The sequence below is a fragment of the Erythrolamprus reginae genome, chromosome 1 (genome assembly GCF_031021105.1).
Source record: "Erythrolamprus reginae isolate rEryReg1 chromosome 1, rEryReg1.hap1, whole genome shotgun sequence".
NCBI lineage: Eukaryota > Metazoa > Chordata > Lepidosauria > Squamata > Dipsadidae > Erythrolamprus > Erythrolamprus reginae.
In genome coordinates, this window is record NC_091950.1 from 315,507,411 (window position 1) to 315,532,909 (window position 25,499).

Sequence of the window (25,499 nt, forward strand, 5' to 3'; positions counted from 1 at the left end):
TTTTGTTAAATCTTATTCAATCACTTAATGAATTCACCTATATACTTAACTATATTTTCAAAGTGCTTATCAAATTCAACTTATCTTCCATTAATATATTTCATCAATTTTCATTCATTTTCATTAATTTTACTTATATAAATATTTAGTATGAATATTTTCATAATTCGATCTCACACAGAAATGTATAATAGAAGATTGAAATTATGCTTCCTGCTCCAGTATGGTGTCTTCCTTTTTTTTTTTTGCACATAACTATTAGACAATAGCTGAAGAGTACGTCTCCCACAACTTAAGATTCACGCAGTGATACACAGGAAATAGGTTAAAAATGCTAGGAGTTCTATATTTTGACACAATGTAAATAGTTTTAATTTAATTTAGTTAATGAAGAATTCTCTTTATTGAGCAACCAACCAAAAAGCACTTTCCTATCCCTGGGCTTTTGTAATGGTGAATACATTTCACCTTTAAAACAGGTGAATCCCCTGTTACAGTTGCTATCAAATGTTGTTGCTTTGAGAACAAATTGTCACCAGTATCCTATTGCAAAGGAGGAGGCTGCTACAAAGGAAGCTTTCTTAAGCAGCTGAATGAAGTTAATCTGCCATGTGTTTTGCCATATCTTCTGCATCTATCTGCCTGTGTGTGATAGCCTCTATTCTTAGCATGTGACAATGAAGTATCAGCCTGATCATTTTGTTAATGTCATGTGTTTCCACTGCCTTTCTTTATACAGTATGTGTATTGGGAGAAAGGACTCAAGATGAATTAGATGGTGAAAGTGTAGAATCATGCCATAATTTGCTATTCTGGTACAACCTGGACCTAATTTACCAGTATTAAAATGAAAAGTAAATACAATGGTACCTCTACTTACAAACTTAATTCGTTCTGTGACCAGGTTCTTAAGTAGAAAAGTTTGTAAGAAGAAGCAATTTTTTCCCATAGGAATCAATGTAAAAGCAAATAATTTGTGCAATTGGAGAAACCACAAGGAGGGTGGAGACCCTGCTTCCTCCCAGGAAATTCCTAGAGAGTCCCCACAGAGGCTTCTCCTTGCCTTTTCTGGCCCTGTTTCTTCCCATGAGATTCCTAGAAAGGCCCCACCGAGGTTTCTCCCTGCCTTTTCCGGTTATAGTTTTGGAGGCTTGGGTTTGTAAGTGGAAAATGGTTCTTGAGAAGAGGCAAAAAAATCTTGAACACCCAGTTCTTATCTAGAAAGCTTCGTAAGTAGAGGCGTTCTTAGGTAGAGGTACCACTGTGGTTGTAATACTATCTGTACTTCTTCTCTTACTAGTTGATCGACAGTGGCTGTATCTGCATGAAAGGAAACAATAGGCATTGTCTTTTAAGCATTTATCTATACGATTCTTTAGGAAAACCCCCTGGAATTTCTATCATCTTTCCTCATGACGAAATGTAAGAATGGAGAACTTGAAGACCAGGATTTCTTTACTGAAGCTACTTCAGAATCAGGGCTTGATGTGCTACCTAAGGTACACAAGAATCAAGTGATGGGTTTTCGCTACTCCTGTAATTTTTAGTGTTGTCCTTATTCTGTTCTAAATCTTTTCCTTGACAAAGTGAAAGATAAATGGTTTGTCATAAGATTTGAGGTCTTTGATGGACCATTATTTGACTTTTTTTTTAATTGAGAGGGTAATGTTGGAATAATTTTATAACCCTGTATTGAAAGGAAGGTAATACGTAATTTTATTAAAAAGATATTTGTACTCTAATTGTGTGCTTCGGAATTCATAAAATTGAACTCATGTATAATGTATATGTTTCCCGCATGGAAACGCTAATGATTGAAGTGGCCTATTTTAGTTAGTGCTGTGCAAACCAGAGTTATTTCATGCAAACAGATATCTAAATGTGAAATAGCATATTGAAATCTTCAGATCAGTTGTACCAATGAACTGTTTGATGTCTTACTTATGAGAACAAGTAACTAGCAGTCCTATATACACTGCTCAAAAAAATAAAGGCAACACTCAAATAACACATCATAGATCAGAATGAAGGAAATATTCTCATTGAATACTTTGTTCTGTACAAAGTTGAATGTGCTGACAACAAAATGAAATTGATTGTCAATCAGTGTTGCTTCCTAAACAGATAGTTTGATTTCACAGAAGTATGATTTACTTGGGGTTATATTATGTTGTTTAAGTGTTCCCTTAATTTTTTTTTTGAGCAGTATATTTTGATTCAAAAGCAAAGCCCCATAAGGGTTCCTCCCAAGTAAGCATCTGCAGTGCTGAATCCGAAGAGGCTTTTGATGTAAGAACAGCATGTTTGAAGCTCCTTATAGTTAGATATATGAAAAGATTCTTCCAAGTTGCATAGCCAGAAATCAGATAGTAATACACTACATTAGGCTTTAGGTAAAAGTTCCCCTCACAGCTATATGCTAGTAATTTCCGACTCTAGGGGGCGGTGTTCATCTCCATTTCAAAGCTGAAAAGCCAGCGCTGTCTGAAAATGTCTCTGTGGTCATTTGGCCAGCATAACTAAATGCCGCAGGCGCATAGAACATTGTTGACTTCCTACCAAAGTTGATCCCTATTTTTCTACTCGCATTTTTACATGTTTTCGAACTGCTTTCGAGCTGGGACAAGTAATGGGAGCTCACTCTGTTACGTGGCGTTAGGGATTCAAACAGCCGAACTGCCAACCTTCCTGATCGACAAGCTTAGCATCTTAGCTACTGAGCCACCACATCCCTTTTACGTCAAGCTTTAGATGGTTAAAATAAGCACTTTAAAAAATAGCTGTCTCTCTCTTTGACATTTAGATAGATGAACCTCAAGGTGTGATAGAGAAGCGCCAAAGCTTTGCCAGAGAACTTCTCTTGAGTGAGAGAAACTACGTGCACCTTCTGGAAATCGTGAAAGATGTCTATGTTAAGCCATTAAAAGCAGCATTGGTATTCCATCAGGCCATCCTAAGTGATACAAGTATTCCGCTCATCTTTTCTGATATCTTGGACATTTTACAAGTGAACAGGTATATTCCATGGACTAATTTGAACCATTCCACTATTAAAAACTTTTAGAGATAAAACAAAGCAATCCCTAGCAACTCAGCTCTAATAAATACTCAAGGGTTTGGGAATATACTGTACTGTACTGTACTGTACTATACTATACTACACTAATATACTGCTCAAAGAAATAAAGGGAGCACTGAAGTAACACATTCTAGATCTGAATGAATGAAATATTCTCATTGAATACTTTGTTCTGTACAAAGTTGAATTTATTTATTTATTTATATTTATTTATTTATTTATTGGATTTGTATGCCGCCCCTCTCCGTAGACTCAGGGCGGCTAACAACAGTAATAAAAACAGCATATAGAAATCCAATATTAAAACATTTAAAACCCTTATTATAAAACCAAACATACATACAGACATACCATGCATAAATTGTAGAGGCCTAGGGGGAAGGGAATATCTCAGTTCCCCCATGCCTGGCAGCAGAGGTGGGTTTTAAGAAGCTTACGAAAGGCATGTGAAATTGATTGTCATAGTGTTGCTTCCTAAGTGAACAATTTGATTTCACAGTTTGATTTACTTGGAGTTATATTGTGTTGTTTAAGTGTTCCCTTTATTTTTTTGAGTATAATATAATATAAAATGCGTAGAGGGGCGGCATACAAATCTAATAAATAATAATAAAAAATAATAATAAATATTATTATTATTATTGTTGTTGTTATTATTATTATTATTATTATTATTTAGATTTGTATGCCGCCCCTCTCCGTAGACTCGGGGCGGCTCACAGCATACAATAAGACAATTCATAACAAATCTAATAAATTTAAAAAACATTAAAAAAAACCCCATTATTAAACCAGACATACACACAGACACACCATACATAGATTATATAGACCCGGGGGAAGGGAGGGGGAATGCCTCAATTCCCCCATGCCTGATGGCAGAGGTGAGCTTTAAGGAGTTTACGGAAGGCAAGGAGGGTGGGGGCAGTTCTAATCTCCGGGGGGAGCTGGTTCCAGAGAGTCGGGGCCGCCACAGAGAAGGCTCTTCCCCTGGGACCCACCAGATGACATTGATATGATATGATATAATATATAATATATAATATATAATTAATATATAATATATAATTAATATATAATATATAATATATAATATATAATATATAATATATAATATATAATATATAATATATAATATATAATATATAATATATAATATATAATATATAATATATAATATATAATATATAATATATAATATATAATATATAATATATAATATATAATATATAATATGTAACATAACATAATATAATATATTGGATTTATATGCTGCTCATCTCCGAGGATTTAGAAGTGAATAGTAGATTTACTGTAGACATAATTGCTTTTTAATCTGGATGGATTGATGGACAGTTGGACAGATCTTTGAGTCAGTGTTGACTCCTGGTGACTGACTGGACAGGTTTTTCAGAAGTGGTTTGCCATTGCCTCTTTCTATGATTAAGAGTGAATGGCCTAATATCATCCACCTGACTTAGTGCTTCATGCAGGACTAGAACTACAGCAGAGCTTTGAAACTCCCAGATATGTCATGCGCTGACCACACCCACACCTGGTTTAGCAAAAGAGGGGGAAGTCCTGATATGTTACATGATGCTGCCCTGATGATACGAGTTTGACACCCCTGAACTACATTCTTCCTATTTCTAATGCCTTAACTGCTATCTCAGACTGGATCTCTGTGTTCCAGTACAGTTAACTGCTTTCTAATTTGGTTTGTTGAATAGTCATAAATAAGAGTTTACACTGAATATAACTCCATGGGGTTGTTTTCAGTAAAAAGCAGGATAGGAAGCTGGACATTTCAGATCAGGACTAACTGTGTCAATTTCCAAATGAAAGAAAGCCAAACCCCAGCCCTGGTTCTAATTCTGAGCACCTCCATTTCTGAACATCTTAAGAATAATTCAGAGAAATGTGGATAGGTATGGAGAAGTTCAAGAAGAATGATTAGAAGACTGGAAACAGATCTGTGCAAAACACATTGGTACAGTGGTACCTCTACCTAAGAACGCGTCTACTTACTAACTTTTCTAGATAAGAACCGGATGTTCAAGATTTTTTTGCCTCTTCTCAAGAACCATTTTCGACTTAGAAACCCGAGCCTCCGAAACTGTAACCGGAAAAGGCAGGGAGAAGCCTCCGTGGGGCCTCTCTAGGAATCTCCTGGGAAGAAACAGGTCCAGAAAAGGCAAGGAGAAGCCTCTGTGGGGCCTGTCTAGGAATTTCCTGGGAGGAAACAGGGCCAGAAAAGGCAGGGGTAAGCCTCCATGGGGTCTCTCTAGGAATCTGCTGGGAGGAAACAGGGCCTTGTGGTTTCCCCAATCGCACAAATTATTTGCTTTTACATTGATTCCTATGGGAAAAAATTGCTTCTTCTTACAAACTTTTCTACTTAAGAACCTGGTCACGGAACAAATTAAGTTTGTAAGTAGAGGTACCACTATACTACTCTTGTAGTACTGATGCAGTCATATCCTTTGGAAAACCTGGTTCAGCTGCTCATCACCACACAACAAACACCTCACCTTCACCAGCAGTTCCAGCACTGCATGAATATGTCCGTTCAAGGAAATAACCCGAGAAAGGAAGCTGTCAGCCACACTGAATTTTGACAGGGTTGCCTCAACACTCCTGTGTCGAGTCTTCACTTGCATCAATGTTCTTCACAAAATGTCTTTTCTAAATGGTTTGTGTAGGTTAATAACTAGGTTTTATGTGATTATGAAAGCACTTCTCCAATACCTGGACGGGTGGCACACAGACAAAAAAACAAAGGCTGCCTCTATCATCTTAGAATGTAGGCAGGAAAGTAGATTTCACCTGAATGTAGAATGAATATCCCAAATGTAACAGCAGATGAACACCGGAACCAGTAAGGCAGATGGTGAGCTCCCCTTTGTTTGTTTGTTTGTTTAATTACTTTATAGGCCGCCCAACTCCTTCCAGACCCGGGGCGGCTCACAACATCTAGAAAATAGTATAAAAGACAGTTTAAAACCCAATAAGAACCCATTAATATCTTTTTGTGGCCCAATCTAGATGGTACCACATTGATCAACAGCCCCAGGTCTGCTGGCAGAGCCAGGTCTTTCTGGCTTTCCGGAAGGCCAGTAGGGTGGGGGAAGTACAGATCTCAGAAGGTAGCAGGTTCCAGCGAGCTGGAACCACCACAGAAAAGACTCTCCCCTGCGGCCCCACCAAAGGACATTGTCTGGCCAACGGGACCCAGAGAAAGCCAACCCTTATTGGAACCTTATTATGGGAGCTGTGCGGCAGAAGGCAGTCCCGAAGATAGTCGGTTTATTACGGATAGTTTACTATGGATAGCTAGCTATTCATGCTACTTTAATTCGGACTTCTGCACTGAGGATGGGGTTGGATTGGGAAGTTTGTTTCAATGGCTTCTCGAACTGTAGGAGTCTATGATTCCCCACGGTGGGTATGAAAGCAGAAATATATTACCGGTATAATGTTTAGGACGAACATTTGAGAAAGTTAAGTAGCTCTCCTCTTCTTTGTAAATTGGTTGGCAGAGGCTTTCTGCCGCACGAATCCCAGCGACTGGTTAGGTCCCACAGAGTTGGTCTTCTCCGGGTCCCGTCGACTAAACCAGTGATTTTCAACCTTTTTTGAGCCGCGACACATTTTTTACATTTACGAAACCCTGGGGCACATTGAGGGGGGGGGGGGCGGCTAAAAAAAGTTTGGACAAAAAAATTCTCTCTCTCTCTCTTCCTCCCTTTTGCTCTATTTCTCTCTCCCTCCCTCTTTCCCTTCCTCTTTCTTTCTCTCTCTCTCCATCCCTCTTTCTTTCTCTTCCTTCCTTCCTCTCTTTTTTGCTCTCTTTCTCTCTCCCTCCCTCTGTGTCTTTCTTTCTCCTTCCCTCCCTCCCTCTCTTTCTCTCTCTCTTTCTTCCTTTCTTTCTCTCTCTGAGCTTCGCGGCACACCTGGTTGAAAAACACTGGACTAAACAATGCTGTCTGGCGGGACTCAGGGGAAGAGCCTTCTCTGTGGCGGCCCCGACCCTCTGGAATCAGCTCCCCCTGGAGATTAGGACTGCCCCCACCCTCCTTGCCTTTCGTAAACTCCTCAAAACCCATCTCTGTTGTCAAGCTTGGGGGAATTGAGACACTTTCCCCTTGCCTATGTAGTTTCTGTGCACAATATGACTGTACGTATGCTTTTATTTACTGGGGTTTCTCTTTTAGATTTTTTATATGCATAATTGCTATTTTAGATTCTAATTATTAGATTTGTCATTATGTATTGTTTTTATCACTGTTGTGAGCTGTCCCGAGTCTACGGAGAGGGGCGGCATACAAATCTAATAAATAATAATAATAATAATAATAATAATAATAATAATAATAAGTTAGATAAAGAGGCAGAGAGATTATTCTTGACAGTATTATTGATAAGAGCTTTGCTTTTTTTTCCAAGATGGTTTTTTTCCAGTTTCTAAATCTAGCCTACAGCCTTGAGATTTCTTAGTTTCCTCTTCTGGCACTGAGGCCTGACTCTGGCTTAGTTAGGTCAGCCAGGTGCTGCTGGCTGATAGAACATCAACTGCTACAGGCAAGTCTGGATTAGCAAGCATTCCAGTACATGCAGGTGATTTAACAAAAGTTCCCAGGGGTAACTGCCTGAATGCTTCAAGGTGGTGGTTTTTCTGCCCCAAATGTGGGTCAGACAAAGTATAAAGTTTGCTGAATGTTATACAAAGCTGAATTTCTTGTTAATGTGTGGATAGCTGTATATATAATCACCTGTAGTAACTCTAGATATATGGAGTCACTTGGTATAAGGCAGGCAGCAATATTCGGATACCTTCTGAGTAAAAAATGCATTGGACAGCAGCATTTAGAAGTAGATCCTATTCGACCACTTTCTCAGATTTCTACTTGGATACATGCTGAACCTATACGCTTTTAATTTTAAGGGTGGGCAATTGAATATTAAGCTTACCTGCTATAAAGCCCTACATGGCATCGGGGCAGATAATTTACAGGACCGCCTTCTACTGCATGAGTCCCAGCGACTTATTAGGTCCCACAGAGTCGGCCTTCTCCAGGTCCCGTCAACTAGACAATGTTGTTTGGCGGGACCTAGGGGAAGAGCCTTCTCTGTAGGGGCTCCGGCCCTCTGGAATCAGCTTCCCCTGGAGATTCGCACTGTCTCCACCCTCCTCCCCTTCGGTAAAAAATTAAAGACCTATTTATGTCGCCAGGCTTGGGGCCATTAGACCCTAGTCCCCTGGCCGATGAATGTAGCATGTTTTGATCTGTGAATGGTAATGGATGATTTAAACTCTATTAGTGTTTTTTAAAGTTTTATTTATATCAATTGGATTTTTTATTTATGCATACTGTATATTGTTTTTCGACACGTTGTGAGCCGCCCCGAGTCCTCAGAGAGGGGCGGCGTACAAATCCAGGAAATGAATAAATAAATGAATAAGTAAGTAAGTAAGTAAGTAAGTAAGTAAGTAAGTAAGTAAGTAAGTAAGTAAACAAATAAATAAATAAATATCACAGATTAATAATTTTCTGTAGCCTTACTGGGATTTTTTCTACTAGGGTAGAGGCAGACCCATTAAAGGTAAGCCTTAAGTCTTGCCTCATGCAGACTGGAAGGGAGATGACTCCTTAGATGTAGAAATACAATGTTGTTGTCATCACCAGCTGTTGCAACTTGTCTGCAACCAGATAGAAAGATAGAACCACCCTTCTGTGTCTCTTCCAAATACAGGTGTTTTTTAGCTGAGTTAACTCGAAGGCTTAATGAATGGAGCCCTGCCCAAAACGTAGGAGACGTATTTATTAAGTTGGGCCAGCAGTTTCAAACCTATACAAACTTTTTCAACAACTATGCAGTGAGTCTGAAAACTATAGATAAGGTAAGAATGCACCAATCTCCCAAGATCTGGCTTATTTTTTACAGGTTTATTTTATTAAACATACTCTTGCTAATTTAAAATGCACGATGGGTGTTTCCCTTTTACAACTTTCAAATGGTGCCAGTGATGGAAACCCTTGGTTATGGATGGCATGCACATACAACAGGTTTAACTGGAATTCTCCTCATCTCAATGGAGCCAGAAAATAGGGTTGAAGCTGCTTGTTATCGTGCCTGTAGGATTTTCCGATTCCTCTCCCTTGAGGCGAGCATGTATTATGGCTTTTGCTGTTTAATTGGTTCTTTTTAATTTGTTCATTTCTAACTGGATATCAGTGTTTGTGTTTTCCCTGTAATTCCGTCCACCTCTCTGGACTAATATTGCTTCTGCATTCTCATTCATAACCTATTTTAATATTTCGGTTAATTTTACTATGTAGCCTATCTACCTGTTTTTAGATAGCTGTGCTCTCCATCTAGTATAAGCCAATTGCTATTCATTGTGGTTTCCCCATTCCACACAATGTCAATTGATGAAGGGACAATTTGTTTCAGGATTGTTTCAGATTTGTCTCCAGCATTGAAACTTGGCTTATTTAGCTAGATTGGATATCCTTAAAAAAAAAAAAATAGTATACAGTGTTCCCTTGATTTTCACGGGTCCGAACTTCGCGAAAAGTCTATACCATGGTTTTTCAAAAAATATTATTAAAAAAATACTCTGTGGTTTTTTTCGCACGCCAAAGATTTTCTGGGGCTGCCTGATGTACAATACTGTGCATTTTAACTCTCCTCCTCCCCTCCTCCCCTCCTCCACCTCAGCCGTCCTGCTTCTTTAAATAAAAGTTCCGTTTCTGCCCCAGCCTTCCAATCCCACCCCTTTAATTCTCGGAGCATTGGTATGCTCCAATTGAAGCTGAGTCTTACTGCTGTCCGTCACCGCCACAAAGCACCCAGCTTGCCGCCCCGTTGCCCCTGTGGGGTCTGGGGGTAAGTAAAACCAAGAATGGAGGAGGAAGGGGGAGGAAGGAAGGAAAGGAAGGGAGCATCTCTACTTCGTGGAAATTTCACTTTCGCGGGCGGTCTTGGAACGTATCCCCCGCGAAAGTCAAGGGAACACTGTATATACATTTAAAAAGACATTTTAGAAACATAGAAACATAGAAGACTGACGGCAGAAAAAGACCTCTTGGTCCATCTAGTCTGCCCTTTTACTATTTCCTGTATTTTATCTTAGGATGGATATATGTTTATCCCAGGCATGTTTAAATTCAGTTACTGTGGATTTCCCAACCACGTCTGCTGGAAGTTTGTTCCAAGGATCTACTACTCTTTCAGTAAAATAATATTTTCTCACGTTGCCTTTGATCTTTCCCCCAACTAACTTCAGATTGTGTCCCCTTGTTCTTGTGTTCACTTTCCTGTTAAAAACACTTCCCTCCTGAACCCTATTTAACCCTTTAACATATTTAAATGTTTCGATCATGTCCCCCCTTTTCCTTCTGTCTTCCAGACTATACAGATTGAGTTCATTCAGTCTTTCCTGATACGTTTTATACTTAAGACCTTCCACCATTCTTGTAGCCCGTCTTTGGACCCGTTCAATTTTGTCAATATCTTTTTGTAGGTGAGGTCTCCAGAACTGAACACAGTACTCCAAATGTGGTCTCACCAGCGCTCTATATAAGGGGATCACAATCTCCCTCTTCCTGCTTGTTATACCCCTAGCTATGCAGCCAAGCATCCTACTTGCCTTTCCTACCGCCCGACCACACTGTTCACCCATTTTGAGACTGTCAGAAATCACTACCCCTAAATCCTTCTCTTCTGAAGTTTTTGCTAACACAGAACTGCCAATGCAATACTCAGATTTAGGATTCCTTTTCCCCAAGTGCATTATTTTACATTTGGAAACATTAAACTGCAGTTTCCATTGCTTTGACCATTTATCTAGTAACGCTAAATCATTTACCATATTACAGACCCCTCCAGGAATATCAACCCTATTGCACACTTTAGAGTCATCGGCAAATAGGCAAACCTTTCCTACCAAACCTTCCCCTATGTCACTCACAAACATATTAAAAAGAATAGGACCCAGAACAGACCCTTGTGGCACTCCGCTTGTAACCTGACTCTGCTCAGAATACTCGCCATTAACAATAACTCTCTGATGTCTATGCTTCAGCCAGCTTGAAATCCACTGAACTATCCAGGGATTAAGTCCAATCTTCACTAATTTATCTATCAGCTCTTTATGTGGAACCGTATCAAAGGCTTTGCTGAAGTCCAGATAGGCAATATCCACGGCACCACCTTGATCCAACACCTTTGTGACATAGTCAAAGAACTCAATGAGATTAGTCTGACACGATTTGCCTTCAGTAAAGCCATGCTGATTTGGGTCCAATAAGTTATTGTTTTTTAGATGCTGATTTATCCTCTTTTTGAGTAGAGTCTCCATCATTTTAACTACAACTGATGTCAAGCTAACTGGCCTGTAGTTACCAGCTTCTTCTCTACTGCCCTTCTTGTGGATAGGCACAACACTGGCCATTCTCCAATCCTCGGGAACATCTCCTGTTAACAGGGATTTGTTAAACAAATCAGTCAGGGGGGTAGCAATGACAGATCTGAGTTCTTTAAGAACTCTGGGGTGGATGCCATCTGGACCCATTGCCTTATTTATCTTTAATCTTTCAAGTTCTTCTAATTTTCTCAATCATTGCATAGTTACATTTGATCATTACATTTAAGAACATACAAAAAAGAAGAAAAACAGAAAAAAGAAGGGGGGGAAAATGAAGACATATCACTAAACAACTATACATAACCCATCCAACCCCCGTTGTCTCTTGGACAGCTTAATCTTTACTTTTGAATTATTCTATGGTGCACAATACCAACAATTAATATTCGGTCTTAGATATAACCTACATTTGGTCTTATGTATAATCTACTTTGATAATCTTATTAAATCCTATTTTCTCCCTACATCCATATTTGATTATTACAATGTCTCTAAGCTTACAAATCTAATATTTTTAGAACTTTTAAACATATTTATGAATTTTTCATACAGCTTCCCTCCCCCCTTTTTTCTAGCCATTCATAAAAACTGCTCCATACTTCATAGTATTTTGAATCTTCCTGATTGTTTCGCTCCAATGTCATTTTATCTGCACAATTGGGTATTTTTTAAATCAAATTTCTTTTAGATGGTATTTCTTCTTGTTTCCAGCATTGAGCAATATTAATTCTTGTTGCTGTTATAATATGTTGAATTAAGTAATAATGTTCTTTTTTCATTGGTTTTTCAAGTATACCAAGTAAAAAGATTTCCGGTTTTAACTCCAACTTTTGCTGTATGATATCATTTATCCAAATTTGTATTTTGTACCAGATTTTTTTTAATTTGAGGACATGTCCACCACATATGAAAAAGGTTCCATTTTTTTTGCCCACATTTCCAACAATTTGTGTACATTTTTGTTAATCTTGCAGGTGCTAAATGCCATTTATAAAACATTTTAATTATATTTTCTTTATATGTTGAAGATTTTGTCAGTTTGTAGGTTTTTTGCCATATTTTCCCCCATTGGTCTAAGTATTTATTGTGGCCAATATTCCTGGCCCAGCTAATCATATTTCCTTTAACAATTTCTTCTTCCATTTTGTATTCTAATAATAGTTTATATATTTTCATAATTGTTTTTTTTCTTGACCTAATAGAATTTGGTCTAATGACTTTGTATTCCGTAATTCTTCTTATCATGGTGTAATCTTGATTTAATTTGTACATATGGCCACCAATTTATTTTAATTCTTTCTTTCTCTAATTGTAATATAGTTTTCAAATTTCCTTCCTTATCTAGTATCTGTGAATACCTAACCATTTTGTCTAGATCCATAGTATTTGGGTGTATTATAGCCTCCATTCCTGAGAACCAGCCCCGAACCTCTCTGTAATACAGTCTTTTAATTTTATTCCAATTTCTAATAGTGCACCTCTGATTTTGTGATTTCTAAAATATGAATGTTTTATGTTTCCCATCCCAGAGAAATCCACGGCATCCCGTTTGTAGATTGTACCCTTCTAGCACCAGAAGTCTTTTTTTTTTGAGTTGAATCCATTCTTTTATCCAGACTAGCACTGGGGCTTGATAATATAATTTGAAATCTGGATGTCCAAGTCCTACCTGCTTTCTATTGTCTTCTAACCACTTCAATTTAATTCTTGGTTTCTTTCCTTCCCATATAAATTTGGATACAATTATATCTACCGTATATACTCGAGTATAAGCCGAGTTTTTCAGCCCCAAAAATGGGCTGAAAAACCCGACCTCGGCTTATACTCGGGTCACCACAAGAGGGCGCACCGCGGGAGCCCGGCAGCTGCCCTACCCTTCCCACAGCCGCGGAGCCCCCTTTTACTTCCTGCTTGGAGCTCGTGTCGGCGCCTTGCAGCTACCTTCCCTTCTCCGTTCCAGCAAAGTTGCCAGCCAACTGCTCTGACGGCGCGAGAGAGGAACAGACGATGCGAAGGTGGGGGGGGGACTCATGAAGCAGGAATCCCCCCCCCACCTTCGCATCGTCTGTTCCTCTCTCGCGCCGTTGGAGCAGTTGGCTGGCAACTTTGCTGGAACGGAGAAGTAGCTGCAGGAGCTCCAAGCAGGAAGTAAAAGGGGGCTCCGAGTGACGTGGCTGTGGGAAGGGTAGGGCAGCTACCTTCCCTTCTCCGTTCCAGCAAAGTTGCCAGCCAACTGCTCCGACGGCGCGAGAGAGGAACAGACGATGCGAAGGTGGGGGGGATTCCTGCTTCATGATTCCCCCCCCCACCTTCGCATCGTCTGTTCCTCTCTCGCGCCGTCGGAGCAGTTGGCTGGCAACTTTGCCCTACCCTTCCCACAGCCGCGTCTAGCCTGATAATCTGATAGTCTAACCCAGCAGGCCCTTTCTGCTCCGCCCCCCCTTAAAGTCTTGCCTACTGCTCCTTTTACCGCTAGCGACGACCAGTTGAATACTTACAGCCTTTTCTACGACCCTGCGATCTTAGCGGGTGCAATGCAATGCAATACAATACAGTACTGTTCTGTGACTACATTTCCTAGAGACTCTTCCCCCCCCCCCACACTATCCCTGACGCAGCAGCTTTCTGAGGTTTCGGGCGATTTGTCCAATCACGGCTCGGGAAAGTTTTTAACGGCAGCGCGATGACGAGATGGCCAGTCTGGCACGCTGGGAATTGTAGTCCACTCGACTTCCACCTTCCAGTCCGGAGAAGAGACGTTCCTCTGTAGAAAAATCCACGTTTCCCAGAAGTCCAATCGCTGTTGGGGTGGGAGGGGCGAAGGAGTGTGTGGCGGGCAAGGGAGGAAAAAAAAAGAGCTCGGCGAGAATTAACCCGGTGGGCAACCGTCTGAAGAAGCGAGTCGTGAGGGAAATGGCGGTCGATAAAGAACTGCTGGAGTTGGACCTCTACGCGCTTTTGGGAGTAGTGGACAAAGCGACGGATAAAGAGGTTAGGGAGGCCCAACCTGAGGGGGGGGGAGAGAGAAGGGAAACCATCCTTCGCAACCCAGTTTCTTTTTTTTAAATCTTTTTTTTTTAAACTTGATTTTGAGTAACAAACGCTTTGGTCCAGTTAGATAACAAAATTATATAGGAACATGTTAGTTTGAATAGTTTACTGGTGTGTTGTGGGTTGGTTTTTTGTTTTGTTTTTTGCATTGTGTTGGGTTGTGGGTGAAAATGGGGCTTTGTTGTCGGTATTGCGTGATTGTTTTCTTAGGTTTTTCAGGTGAAACTGTTGTTAAAATCAAGTGAGGGGGGAGAAAAAAGGAGAGGGGGGAGAATACTTCTCTTCTGCATGGATGTGTCTTTGAAATTGCATCACGAAGCACACGCTGACCGGGATCAACCCTCGCCCGAAATTTGGACGGGTTGATTGGCGTGCAGGATTTTTGTTCTTTTTTTGTGTGTGGAAATACCCTGTTAGTGACTCCTGATTTTTATTAGATGAATCCCTGCTTGAATAGGAAAAAAAACCCTGAAAAATCAATGTTCAAAAAACCCTTTGCGGTGGCTCAGAAGACAAAAAGGAGGGTCCCAGCCAGGGTTTCTTCCGACCCCTTTCCTCATTTCCCTGGCCCGAATATTATTCATTTTCATTAAATTCCTAGGAAAAGCAAAATACAGGAAACAGAATATAAAGGTCTGTGACCGGCGGGGGGGGGGGGGGGCGCAAATGGGGATGGCAGTCTAATGTGCGCGGAAATGGTCCTCGGAGTGAAAAAGAGGCCCTGAGTAAGCATTACTACTAGGAGTAAAGGGTTATTCTGCAAAAGGGTTTCAAAAGTGCCAGGAGTCGTATATCTACCTCAAGGCCTGTCCATTCACCGGGGTAGGGATTCTTTGTTGGTTATTGGTTGGAAGTAGTGTAGGGTCTCCTGCCCAAGCAGGGGGTTGGAAGACCTCCAATAATAATAGTAATAATAATATAATAATAATAACAACAACAACAACAATTTATTACATTTGTATGCCGCCGCTCTCCAAGGACTCAGAGTGGCTCACAACAAGCAATACATCTACAAATCCAATATTAAAAAAACAATTTAAAAAACCCCTTATAAAAACAATCATACAATCCGGACAAACCATACAGAAATCATAGCAGCTAAGGGTATGTCAGTTTCCCCATGCCTGGCGACATAGGTGTGTTTTCAGGACTTTGCGAAAGGCAAGGAGGGTGGGAGCAGTCCTACTCTCCAGGGGGAGTTGATTCCAGATTCTCTACTTTATCATTGGATTATAGAGAGAAAAATTAAGTCTCTAAAATCCTGTTTTGAGGGATTTTGACTCATAGGTTTTAGCTTGGTTGCTGATTGAACTACTTTTTTTACTTTTTAATTTATTTAATTTTATTTAATTTATTGTAAATATCAGATTGCTTTTATTTACCCACTTTGAAATAAATATTGTTTACCCTCTTTAAAATAAATATTCTAAAACATTTAATCTACTGATGTCTCATTTAATGTAATTTTATTGGTTTCCATTTTTATAAGTTACCAGTAACCACTGCATTTTCTAACCTCGGCTTATACTCGGGTCAATAAGTTTTCCCAGTTTTTGTGCCAAAAAATGGTGCCTCGGCTTATACTCGGGTCGGCTTATACTCGAGTATATACGGTAATTGCTTGAATTTTTTTTAAATCTAATTTGATCGGAATCGTCTCAAAGTAGTATAGCAATTTAGGTAAGGTTGGATATCCAATTACACAATAAGGAAATATAAGAAAAACAATACCTGCCATATCTGATGCAAAATCAATACTGTATTCATGCCCGTGAACTGGATGGCCTTAACCTAGTTTGAGTTGTTCAATGAGTTCATGGTATCGATTTACATTTAATAAAATGAGGTCCTTCCTATCATAATCATATGCAACTACAGATTGGGACACAAATTACAGTTGAACGCCTAGTTTCAGGTTGGCACACAATTATATGCAAAGTATGGCTTGGGTTTTTAAAAAAATCTGATCTGCCTACCCAGAGAATTCTTAAAGTTCTCAAGCTAACTTTATTTATTTTATTTATTGATTTTCTCAATAATATTAAAGTACAAGGTACAAGTAAATGTCTAAATATTCGAATACATACAACAAGTAAAAATAAGGAAACAGTAAGGACAGGGGACAGAAGGCAAGCTGGTGTACTTATGTGCGCCCCTTACTGACCTCTTAGGAATTGGGAGAGGTCAATAGTGGAAAGTCTACTTAGAAAATGTTAAACTTCAGTTATCATTATGTTGATTGGGAAAGATGGGCTTTATAATTCAACACATCTAGCTGCAGACTGGTAGAGAATGGTGTATCCTCATCCAAAAATAGATGGATACTATATGTTCTGCCGGCGTGTTTCAACCGCCCGTAATTACAGGGTAATTAGTCCAGGAAGACACACACCACATGATAAAAGGAAAACCCAAAAGTTTTTATACACAGAAAAACAGAAACAGCTCCCTTTTTAAATGTCAAAGGGATTTTCTGGTACACACAAGGCACAAGTTAAATGCAATCCAATTGCTCACCCAATAACTGAGAAATTGAGTCCAATTCTAAAGTCCAGAGAGTCCACACACAATCTTGAACAGCACAAAACCCACGATCTTGATGAAACAATGAATCAGATAAACTGCCATGAGGCTAAAACACCAGGTTGCACTTTTATCTGTATCTTACAGCAGCCCCATCCAACCACAGGTGGCCTCATTTTCTCTTGTAATAATCCTTCAGTTGTTGTCTCCTATGCATCACTCTATGCATGCGTGGATGTGTCATTAATTCTTGTTCAGAATCCAAGAATGATACAGATGATTGATCTCCTCCTGGGCTGTCTGCCAAACTCCCCTCTTCCCTGTCACTCACGCTTCCTTGGTCAGAGGAGGCTTCGTCAGCAGATTCCATCTGGAGCAAAACAGGCCTGCGGCATGTGGATGTTTCCCCCACATCCACCTGCACATTCCTTGGGGTAGGAGCTGGGGCAGAGCTAACCACAACACTATAGAAAACGTGTTGGCAACTTCATTAAGGCAACAATAGTCTGAATACATTTTCTGTTGCAGTTCCCTTCAGCACATGTTTGATGTGACTTTGTCTTGTTGATCGTTGAAAGAAATATTTCTTTAATGAAACCATCTTGACCTGAGCACATTAGAAGCACCAGATTTCTAATTAACGATCATAATACCATGATATCCTTTGGACAGGAAGCATTTTATGAACTGCCTGGCCAAGAATTACACTGAGTCAGAGTGCTATCAGATTGGGCAACGTGAAATGGTATCTGTGTTAGAAAAGCTGAGAGGTGCCCATAGGTTCCTGGGAAATAATAGTGATGTGTAACGGAAAAAAGACATTTGCATTTGGTTTCCCACTGCTTCAGGTTTCAATGCAATCTCTGGAGAAACAGAGAGGGTCTCCGGAGGGAGTGAAAGAAGAGTGGGTTTGTCATTCTTCCCAAACTTAGTTAGATTCATGAATGTGTTGCTTGAAATTTTAACTACTCATAATTGTATATTAAAATACTCTTACAGCCATATATTCTGTTATCTACAGTTCAAATCTATTTGATGTTATTAGATATGATTGACTAGAAATTTATTTCTTCCTGGTATCCATTAATAAATTCTTCAATATTTCTCATTTCTGTTCTGAGACCTATTTGTGAAGATCTCAGAAATTAAAAATAAGAGAAACCAAACTATGAATTTAATCCAGATACAATAATTTGCATTCATAGAAACATAGAAACATAGAAGTCTGACAGCTGAAAAAGACCTCATGGTCCATCTAGTCTGCCCTTATACTATTTTCTGTATTTTATCTTAGGATGGATATATGTTTATCCCAGGCATGTTTAAATTCAGTTACTGTGGATTTATCTACCACGTCTGCTGGAAGTTTGTTCCAAGGATCTACTACTCTTTCAGTAAAATAATATTTTCTCATGTTGCTTTTGATCTTTCTCCCAAAAGCAACATGAGAAAATATTATTTTCATTCATTTGAGTCCTTGCTTTCCCCCCCCTCACCATCATATCCTTGAAGAGATATTTAGCATAATTGATGGGTAATATTCTAAACACATGACTGAATGACGTTATAATTTCTTAGAGTTTAGTTTAGAGGTAGCTCAGAATTATAAGGCAGCACCTTTAGAAACTGGGAATTACAAGGTTTTCCTTGTTGAAAACTCTCTGATTGAACCAGATTAGACAATTGTCCTGTTTCCTACATAATCCGGTCATCGTGATAATCCAAACCTCTTGTTTCCATAGTGCCGAGAAACTATTCCAGTATTCCGTGCTTTTTTGAAAAGACATGATCGGACTGTTGTTACTACCATGAGAAGGTAATCACGACAATTTTACATAAGGGTTATCATAACCTGGGACCAAAACAATTGGATTAAATATATATTCTATGAGGTTGGATTCTGACTTAAAGTGAGGGATTCCTAATAAATATGGAAAAAAGCAAAGTTAGGCTCTACCAAATAATGCTTTTCAGAAAATTGCTTCAGAAACATGTATCCAGGACTGCTACAGTTGTTCTAGATTAAAACACAAAACCTCAGGAATTTATTGCTCTGGCAGCCATTAATTCTTCGACTGAACTGGAATAATTTGCAAAGGAGGTCCAGGTAGCTTTAGGGTGGCTAGAGTACTACGAGCTCTTCAGCCACGTTTTCTTCACAGGATAATATTAATACCGCACATTCTTTTTTCATCTAGAAAATGCACACTATTCTTTTGTCATTGGCAAGTTTATATATCTGCTTCCATATAGTGTACATGGAAAGGAAAAAATCTATGGTTGCATAGAGGGCAGGAACAGAAAGAGTACTAATTTCTTTCCATTTCATATTCTGGCCTGCAAAAAACTATTTTAACTCCTGATTTTGTCTCTAACTTGAATGAACATAAACACTAGCTCTTTCTTTCTTTCTTTCTTTCTTTCTTTCTTTCTTTCTTTCTTTCTTTCTTTCTTTCTTTCTCTCCTCCCTCCCTCCCTTCCTTGGATATGTTGCCCAATATATTTTGGGAGTGTCTCATACCCAGGAATGAAGGGAAATGATAGATAGGCAACTGACACATGATAATTTGGCCTATTGACTTAACAATCTGCATATCTGGTCCTGAGGTATTTTAGCAGCATTGACATTAGAGGAATATTCATTATACAGTAAAATAGAGTCATCTATCTAACATGCAGATCACAGCAGTCTGCACAGCATCCAGTTTTATAGATAAGATATTAAAGCAATTAAATTGTTTGTAGAAATATGAGTTAGTTGACTTAAAAATGTGTCTCTTAACGATTTGTTTTGTCTGTACTTATCTGTCATTTTTCTAATTAAAACATTAAATGTATGTGTTTTCTGTGTAGCTTACAAGAACTTCTGCTCTGCCCTTCTAAGAGGGTCAAAGAATATATCACTCTCCTCTGTGCTCTTAAACTTCACACGCCTCAAGAACACACTGACCATGAAGACTTGGCCACTGCAATTAAGCAAATGAAACAACTCAATGATTACATAGACCAGGTCTGTCTTCTATATTTGCTTTAGCACGATGATTATTTTGCACCCTTTTAGATGAATGCATGTCACACAGAATATCCTCTAGTTTAATTATCCCAAATGAGATTCTGAAATAGGGGAGGCTTCTTCCTCCTCCTCCTCTTTTAATGCAGGGGATTTGCGGGTTCATTTTAGAGCTGCTGTTAGTTGCAAAAGGAAAAACCCAAACCCAAAATAATGACAGTATATGATATTTCCAGGAGTGGGCTTCAAAAATTTCAGCAACGGGTTCTCTGCCTGATTGCTGGGTGGGTGTGGCCATGGTGGGTGTGGCCATGGTGGGTGTGGCCTAGTCAGCCTCCTGCACCATGGCGCAGGGGAGCAGTTTCCACCTTTCCCAGGCTCCAGAGGATTTTCTCGCACCTATGGGAAAGCAAAAACTGTCTCCCCCAGGTTCCAGAGGCCCTACGGAGTTTCTGTGAGGCTCATTTTCCCCCATGTCTGAGGATCTGTGCGGGCCCTGCATTTACCTCACATCCAAAATGGACTGCGTGGAGACTTTTGTGAGAGGCGGGATGGGAGGAGTCAGCCGGGGGTAGAATTTGGAGGTTCTCTGAACTGGCCATAACGTTAGCTATGGGTTCTCCGGAACCCAGGCAAACCCATAGCATCCCACCTCTGGATATTTCGTTTGTGCCTAACAGAAGGCCAAAGTAGTAAACTACCTAACAAATTCTAGTCACAGTTGTTCAGTTTTACATTTTTGTAGATTCTTCCAAATATGCTTATACTCAGTAACTATAGTTTTTATTTTTCAAGTAATGATACTATAGCCAGAAGAATGCCTATCACGGGGAGAATTAGTTTCAGTTTGGTCTTATTCTGGTCTTAACCCATTAAATAGGTTTATCTCTCTTTCTCTCTGTGTTAACGACTGATTTGTCACAATTCCCGTCGACTAAGTAATGTCATTTGGCGGGACCCAGGAGAAGAGCCTTCTCTGTGGTGGCCCCGGCCCTCTGGAACCAGCTCCCCCCAGATATCAGAGTTGCTCCCACCCTCCTTGCCTTTTGCAAGCTCCTTAAAGCCCACCTTTGTCGTCAGGCATGGGGGAATTGAAATTTCCCTTCCCCCTAGGCTTATAGAATTTGTACATGGCATGCTTGTATGTATGAGTGGTTCTTTAAATTGGGGTTTTTTAGATTATTTTTAATATTAGATTTGTTTACATTGTCTTTTTATACTGTTGTTAGCCGCCCCGAGTCTTCGGAGAGGGGCGGCATACAAATCAAATCAATCAATAATTCCAGGCTTTGGAGAATATTCTTGTAAAGCTGGATTTGGATTGATATAAAATTGATAAACTTTCTCACTTAAATTTGTGGTTAAATTGATCTTTGCAATAGAAAATTAAAGCTTGTTCATTATGTCTTCTGGCTGCTATCTGATGTTCAGGAATAATATCTGCTTCTTTGTCCTACATAGCGGTTTTCATGATCTTTCCATTTGTGTGTTGTAAATAAGTTCTGCTCTGTCTTAAACTGTTGAATTTTGAGGTATGCCTAGGATATTTGGAAATATTCCATTGGTATGGGGGGTCACTCCAAAAGTCTAGCAGTTGAAATAATGTGCTGGTGGGAGATGTACTGTTTTATACAGTTTTTCTTATTATATATATATATATATATATATATATATATATATATATATATATATATATATATATATATATATATATATATATACATTTGCCATAATTTAAAAAAAGGAATTTAGAAAACCCGCACAATTCAATCAATAACATCTTTAACAGGATCAAATTCACAAGAGAAAAATGTATTCTTATTAGCATAGGTAACAGTGGCATATATATATATATATATATATATATATATATATATATATATATGCGCCACTGTTACCTATGCTAATAAGAATACATTTTTCTCTTGTGAATTTGATCCTGTTAAAGATGTTATTGATTGAATTGTGCGGGTTTTCTAAATTCCTTTTTTTAAATTATGGCAAATGTTTTGTACACTCAACTGAATCTACATTTTGGATTGTATGTGTGGGAGGGCAATTGCTTCCAGATGTTGCATGACTGTTTTTACTATGAATCCTGATAACTTCCATAAGGGTTCCTCTGATTAGTTTTTATTTATTTATTTTACTTTTATTTATTTATTTTGTCAAGCATGTATTAGATAACAGATATACAGTAGGTTAAAACATGGTTATTGATACATGAAATGGATATGAATAAAAGAGGACATTGGAACAGGGATGGGAGGCACATTGGTGCACTTATTCATGCCTCTTACAGATCTCTTAGGAATGAGTTGGTGAGGTCAATAGTAGATAGCCTAAGGTTAAAGTTTTGGAGGGTTGGGGAAGAAACCACAGATTTAGGTAGTGTATTTCAGGTATTGACCACTCTATTGCTGAAGTTGTATTGTTGTAGTTGAAGTCATTGACAGGTAGGACATTGTAGCAGATAATTTTATGTACTATATATAGGTCAGACTAATTGTCTAAGGCCCAAAATTTCAAGTCTGATGGCATAAGGTATTCTGTTGTGAGCAGAAGAGTAGATAACTCTTCTTGCGAAATATCTCTGGACTCTCTCAATTGTATTCATGCCCAATGTGCAGTGCGGGTTCCAGACAGATAAGCTGTATTCAAGAATTGGTCTAGCAAATGTTTTGTATGGTCTAGTTAGCAGTACAATATTACCAGAGAAGAAGCTACGCAAGATTAGGTTAACAACTCTCAATGCTTTTTTTTTGCAATGTTGTTACAGTGGGCTCTGGCACTTAGATCATTAGAGATGAGTACTCCAAGGTCTTTGACAGAGTGAGGGCCATCTACAAGGTCGTGTCCGTCCAGTTTGTATTTTATGTCGTGATTTTTTTTGCCAAAATGGTTAGATTTATTAAAATGTTTACACACTTGGTAAGGTTTGGTACTTTATATAATAAGGCTGAGAATGGCTGGTTTTTGGATCCATAGGTGTCTAGGGTACCCTGTCATGAAATGAAGTAATAATTTCATCTTTCTCAATTGTTAAGTTTTAGATTTTCTGAAGGCACTGCAAGGGTGAATTAATTGTATGTTTATTCCTATTTATGCAATTTCCATTTTTTTTAGTGAGTCCTAAGCTGTATGTTGTGGTTTCAGGTAGCAATACAGTTAGATTTGCTTATTTGAGGGGCATCTATTAAAACAAGGGGGGATGAGTTCTCAACTTTTCATATGCTATTCTTCTTTTCTAAGCTGTTCTATGATACCTATAATTGACAGTTTTCTTGGTTTGCTTGTCCAGTTTCTTTTAGGTTTGTATATTTGCACTTCTGTAATATATTTATGATTATGCATGATAAATACAACAAATATGTAAATGCTCAGTTGTTCATCCGGTATACTTTCATCACACAACAGTTTTTACTTGGGGAGCCTACTATGTAAGACATAAATCATCAAAACTTGTTTGAAGGCAATCTGCTCCCACAAAAGTTTATTTAGCTGTTTTAAATGTATGCAAATATTTTCAGACAGGTGACTCTTTCTATGAATATTGAAAGGAAGGAAATTACATTTTCTTAGCAGACAGTAATTTGAGCTGATCCAGGTAATGCTTTGAGGGCCTATCAAATAGGTTCTCAAAATTTAATCCAAATATACATGACTGATTCACTGTTCTAAATTTGACTTGATTCTTTTTTAAAAAATGACTTATTTTAAAACAAAAGTTAACGTACAGTTGTTTTATTTACTTTTTAAAGAATATCTTCTTGATTATGTAGCACAGCCCTCTAAAGAGTTCCTGGCAGTAATTTATTTCCCATTTATTAACTTTTCTAGTTGAAACTGAATGTGGAGAGAAATGATCAACTATTGAATGTACAGCGATCTATCCAAGGAGTTCCTGTAAGTAATCAGCATTGTTTATATGAACCAAAATGTCTAACAAGCGCATGGAATTTATTTGTGATAATGTCAGAAGATGTTTCCATAAGATGAGTTTCATATGTTCAACAATAAATGACACAGATAAAACCAATAGATTTACTCAAAGAAATATGTTGGGGTAGAATGACATAGAAAAATAAATGCCTTTTATGAAATTGCAATATGGGACTGTGTCCATTACAGGTCAATGTGTATAATAAAAACACAAAAATAAAAGTTAAAGCAAGTTAAAATTGAGTTACTCAATTTGACTATGCTAAAATCCCATTCAAGCAAAGAATTGTGTTATTATTTATTTATTTATTTATTTATTTATTTATTTGTTTGTTTGTTTGTTTGTTTGTTTATTTATTTATTTATTTATTTATTTATTTATTTATTTATTTATTTATTTATTTATTTATTTATTTATTTATTTATTTATTTATTTGGATTTGAATGCCGCCCCTCTCCGAGGACTCGGGGCGGCTCACAGCATATATAAAAAAGAACAGTAATATAATCCAATTAGTACTACAATATTAAAAACAATTAGAAAGAGATTAACCTAAAAAATTAACTCATTAACCAAACATTCAGCAATCATACTTAAGGCATTCAGTGGTCAGGGGAAGATCTAAGAGTCCCAAGCCTGGCGGCAAAGATGAGTTTTTAAGCTCTTTCGGAAGACAAGGAGGGAGGGGGCAGTGCGAATCTCTGGGGGGAGTTGATTCCAGAGGGCTGGGGCTCCCACAGAGAAGGCTCTTCCCCTAGGTCCCGCCAACTGACATTGTTTGGTCGACGGGACCCTAAGGAGGCCAACTCTGTGGGACCTCACCGGTTGCTGGGATTTGTGCGGCAGAAGGCGGTCTCGGAGGTTATAGTAACTAGTGACCTTGACTAAGAATAAGGTTTCCATAATATTTTACCAACAAGGCAGTTCCATGTTGAGTTCATACTGATAGCCCAGATGCCAGGTGCCCTGAGTTTAAGTTACTGTTACCAGTTCATTGTGACAAGTAAACTACAATGGTTATGCCAGCCAAAACCAAGGAATAGACCTCCTGGCCACTGCCTAGTCTACATGTTTGTTTTGTTGTCAACATAGATGTTCCTTCTCCTATTCAAAGATTAGCCTATTCTGGGAGATTGTGATCCTAGCAAGAACCATTAGGTCAGGGGAGATATTCAAATGTCCCCCCTACCAATTCTGTAGGTATGGCTTGTTGGGTGTGGCTTGGTGGGGGTCATGTGACTGAGTGGGCATGGCCAACTTTACATCACTCATGGCAAGATTGGGCAGCACAACCCCACCAAGCAATATGCACAGAACTGACAGAAAGGTTCAGCCAAGCCTTCTAGCATTCAACCTGGCTGCTTCTTTTCTCCTTCTCATGTTTGCTCTGTGTGTATGAGCCGGAGAAGGAGGACAAAAAGGAGTGAGTGGGAGGGGTGGGACAGGGAAAGGAGGGACAAGG

The 25,499-nt window shown here is 38.8% G+C and overlaps 1 protein-coding gene across 6 annotated transcripts in view; it reads left to right on the forward strand.

Moving 5' to 3' along the window:
- The window catches only part of ECT2L (epithelial cell transforming 2 like), a 72,544-nt gene that overhangs the window by 35,298 nt on the left and 11,747 nt on the right, over positions 1-25,499 (forward strand). For all 6 annotated transcript variants that reach the window (XM_070733611.1, XM_070733612.1, XM_070733613.1 and 3 more), the window contains 6 exons: positions 1,380-1,499; positions 2,804-3,015; positions 8,834-8,981; positions 18,827-18,900; positions 19,938-20,094; positions 23,935-24,000. In XM_070733611.1, coding sequence (XP_070589712.1) covers positions 1,380-1,499; positions 2,804-3,015; positions 8,834-8,981; positions 18,827-18,900; positions 19,938-20,094; positions 23,935-24,000 — 777 coding nt within the window. The remainder of the gene's footprint in view (positions 1-1,379; positions 1,500-2,803; positions 3,016-8,833; positions 8,982-18,826; positions 18,901-19,937; positions 20,095-23,934; positions 24,001-25,499) is intronic.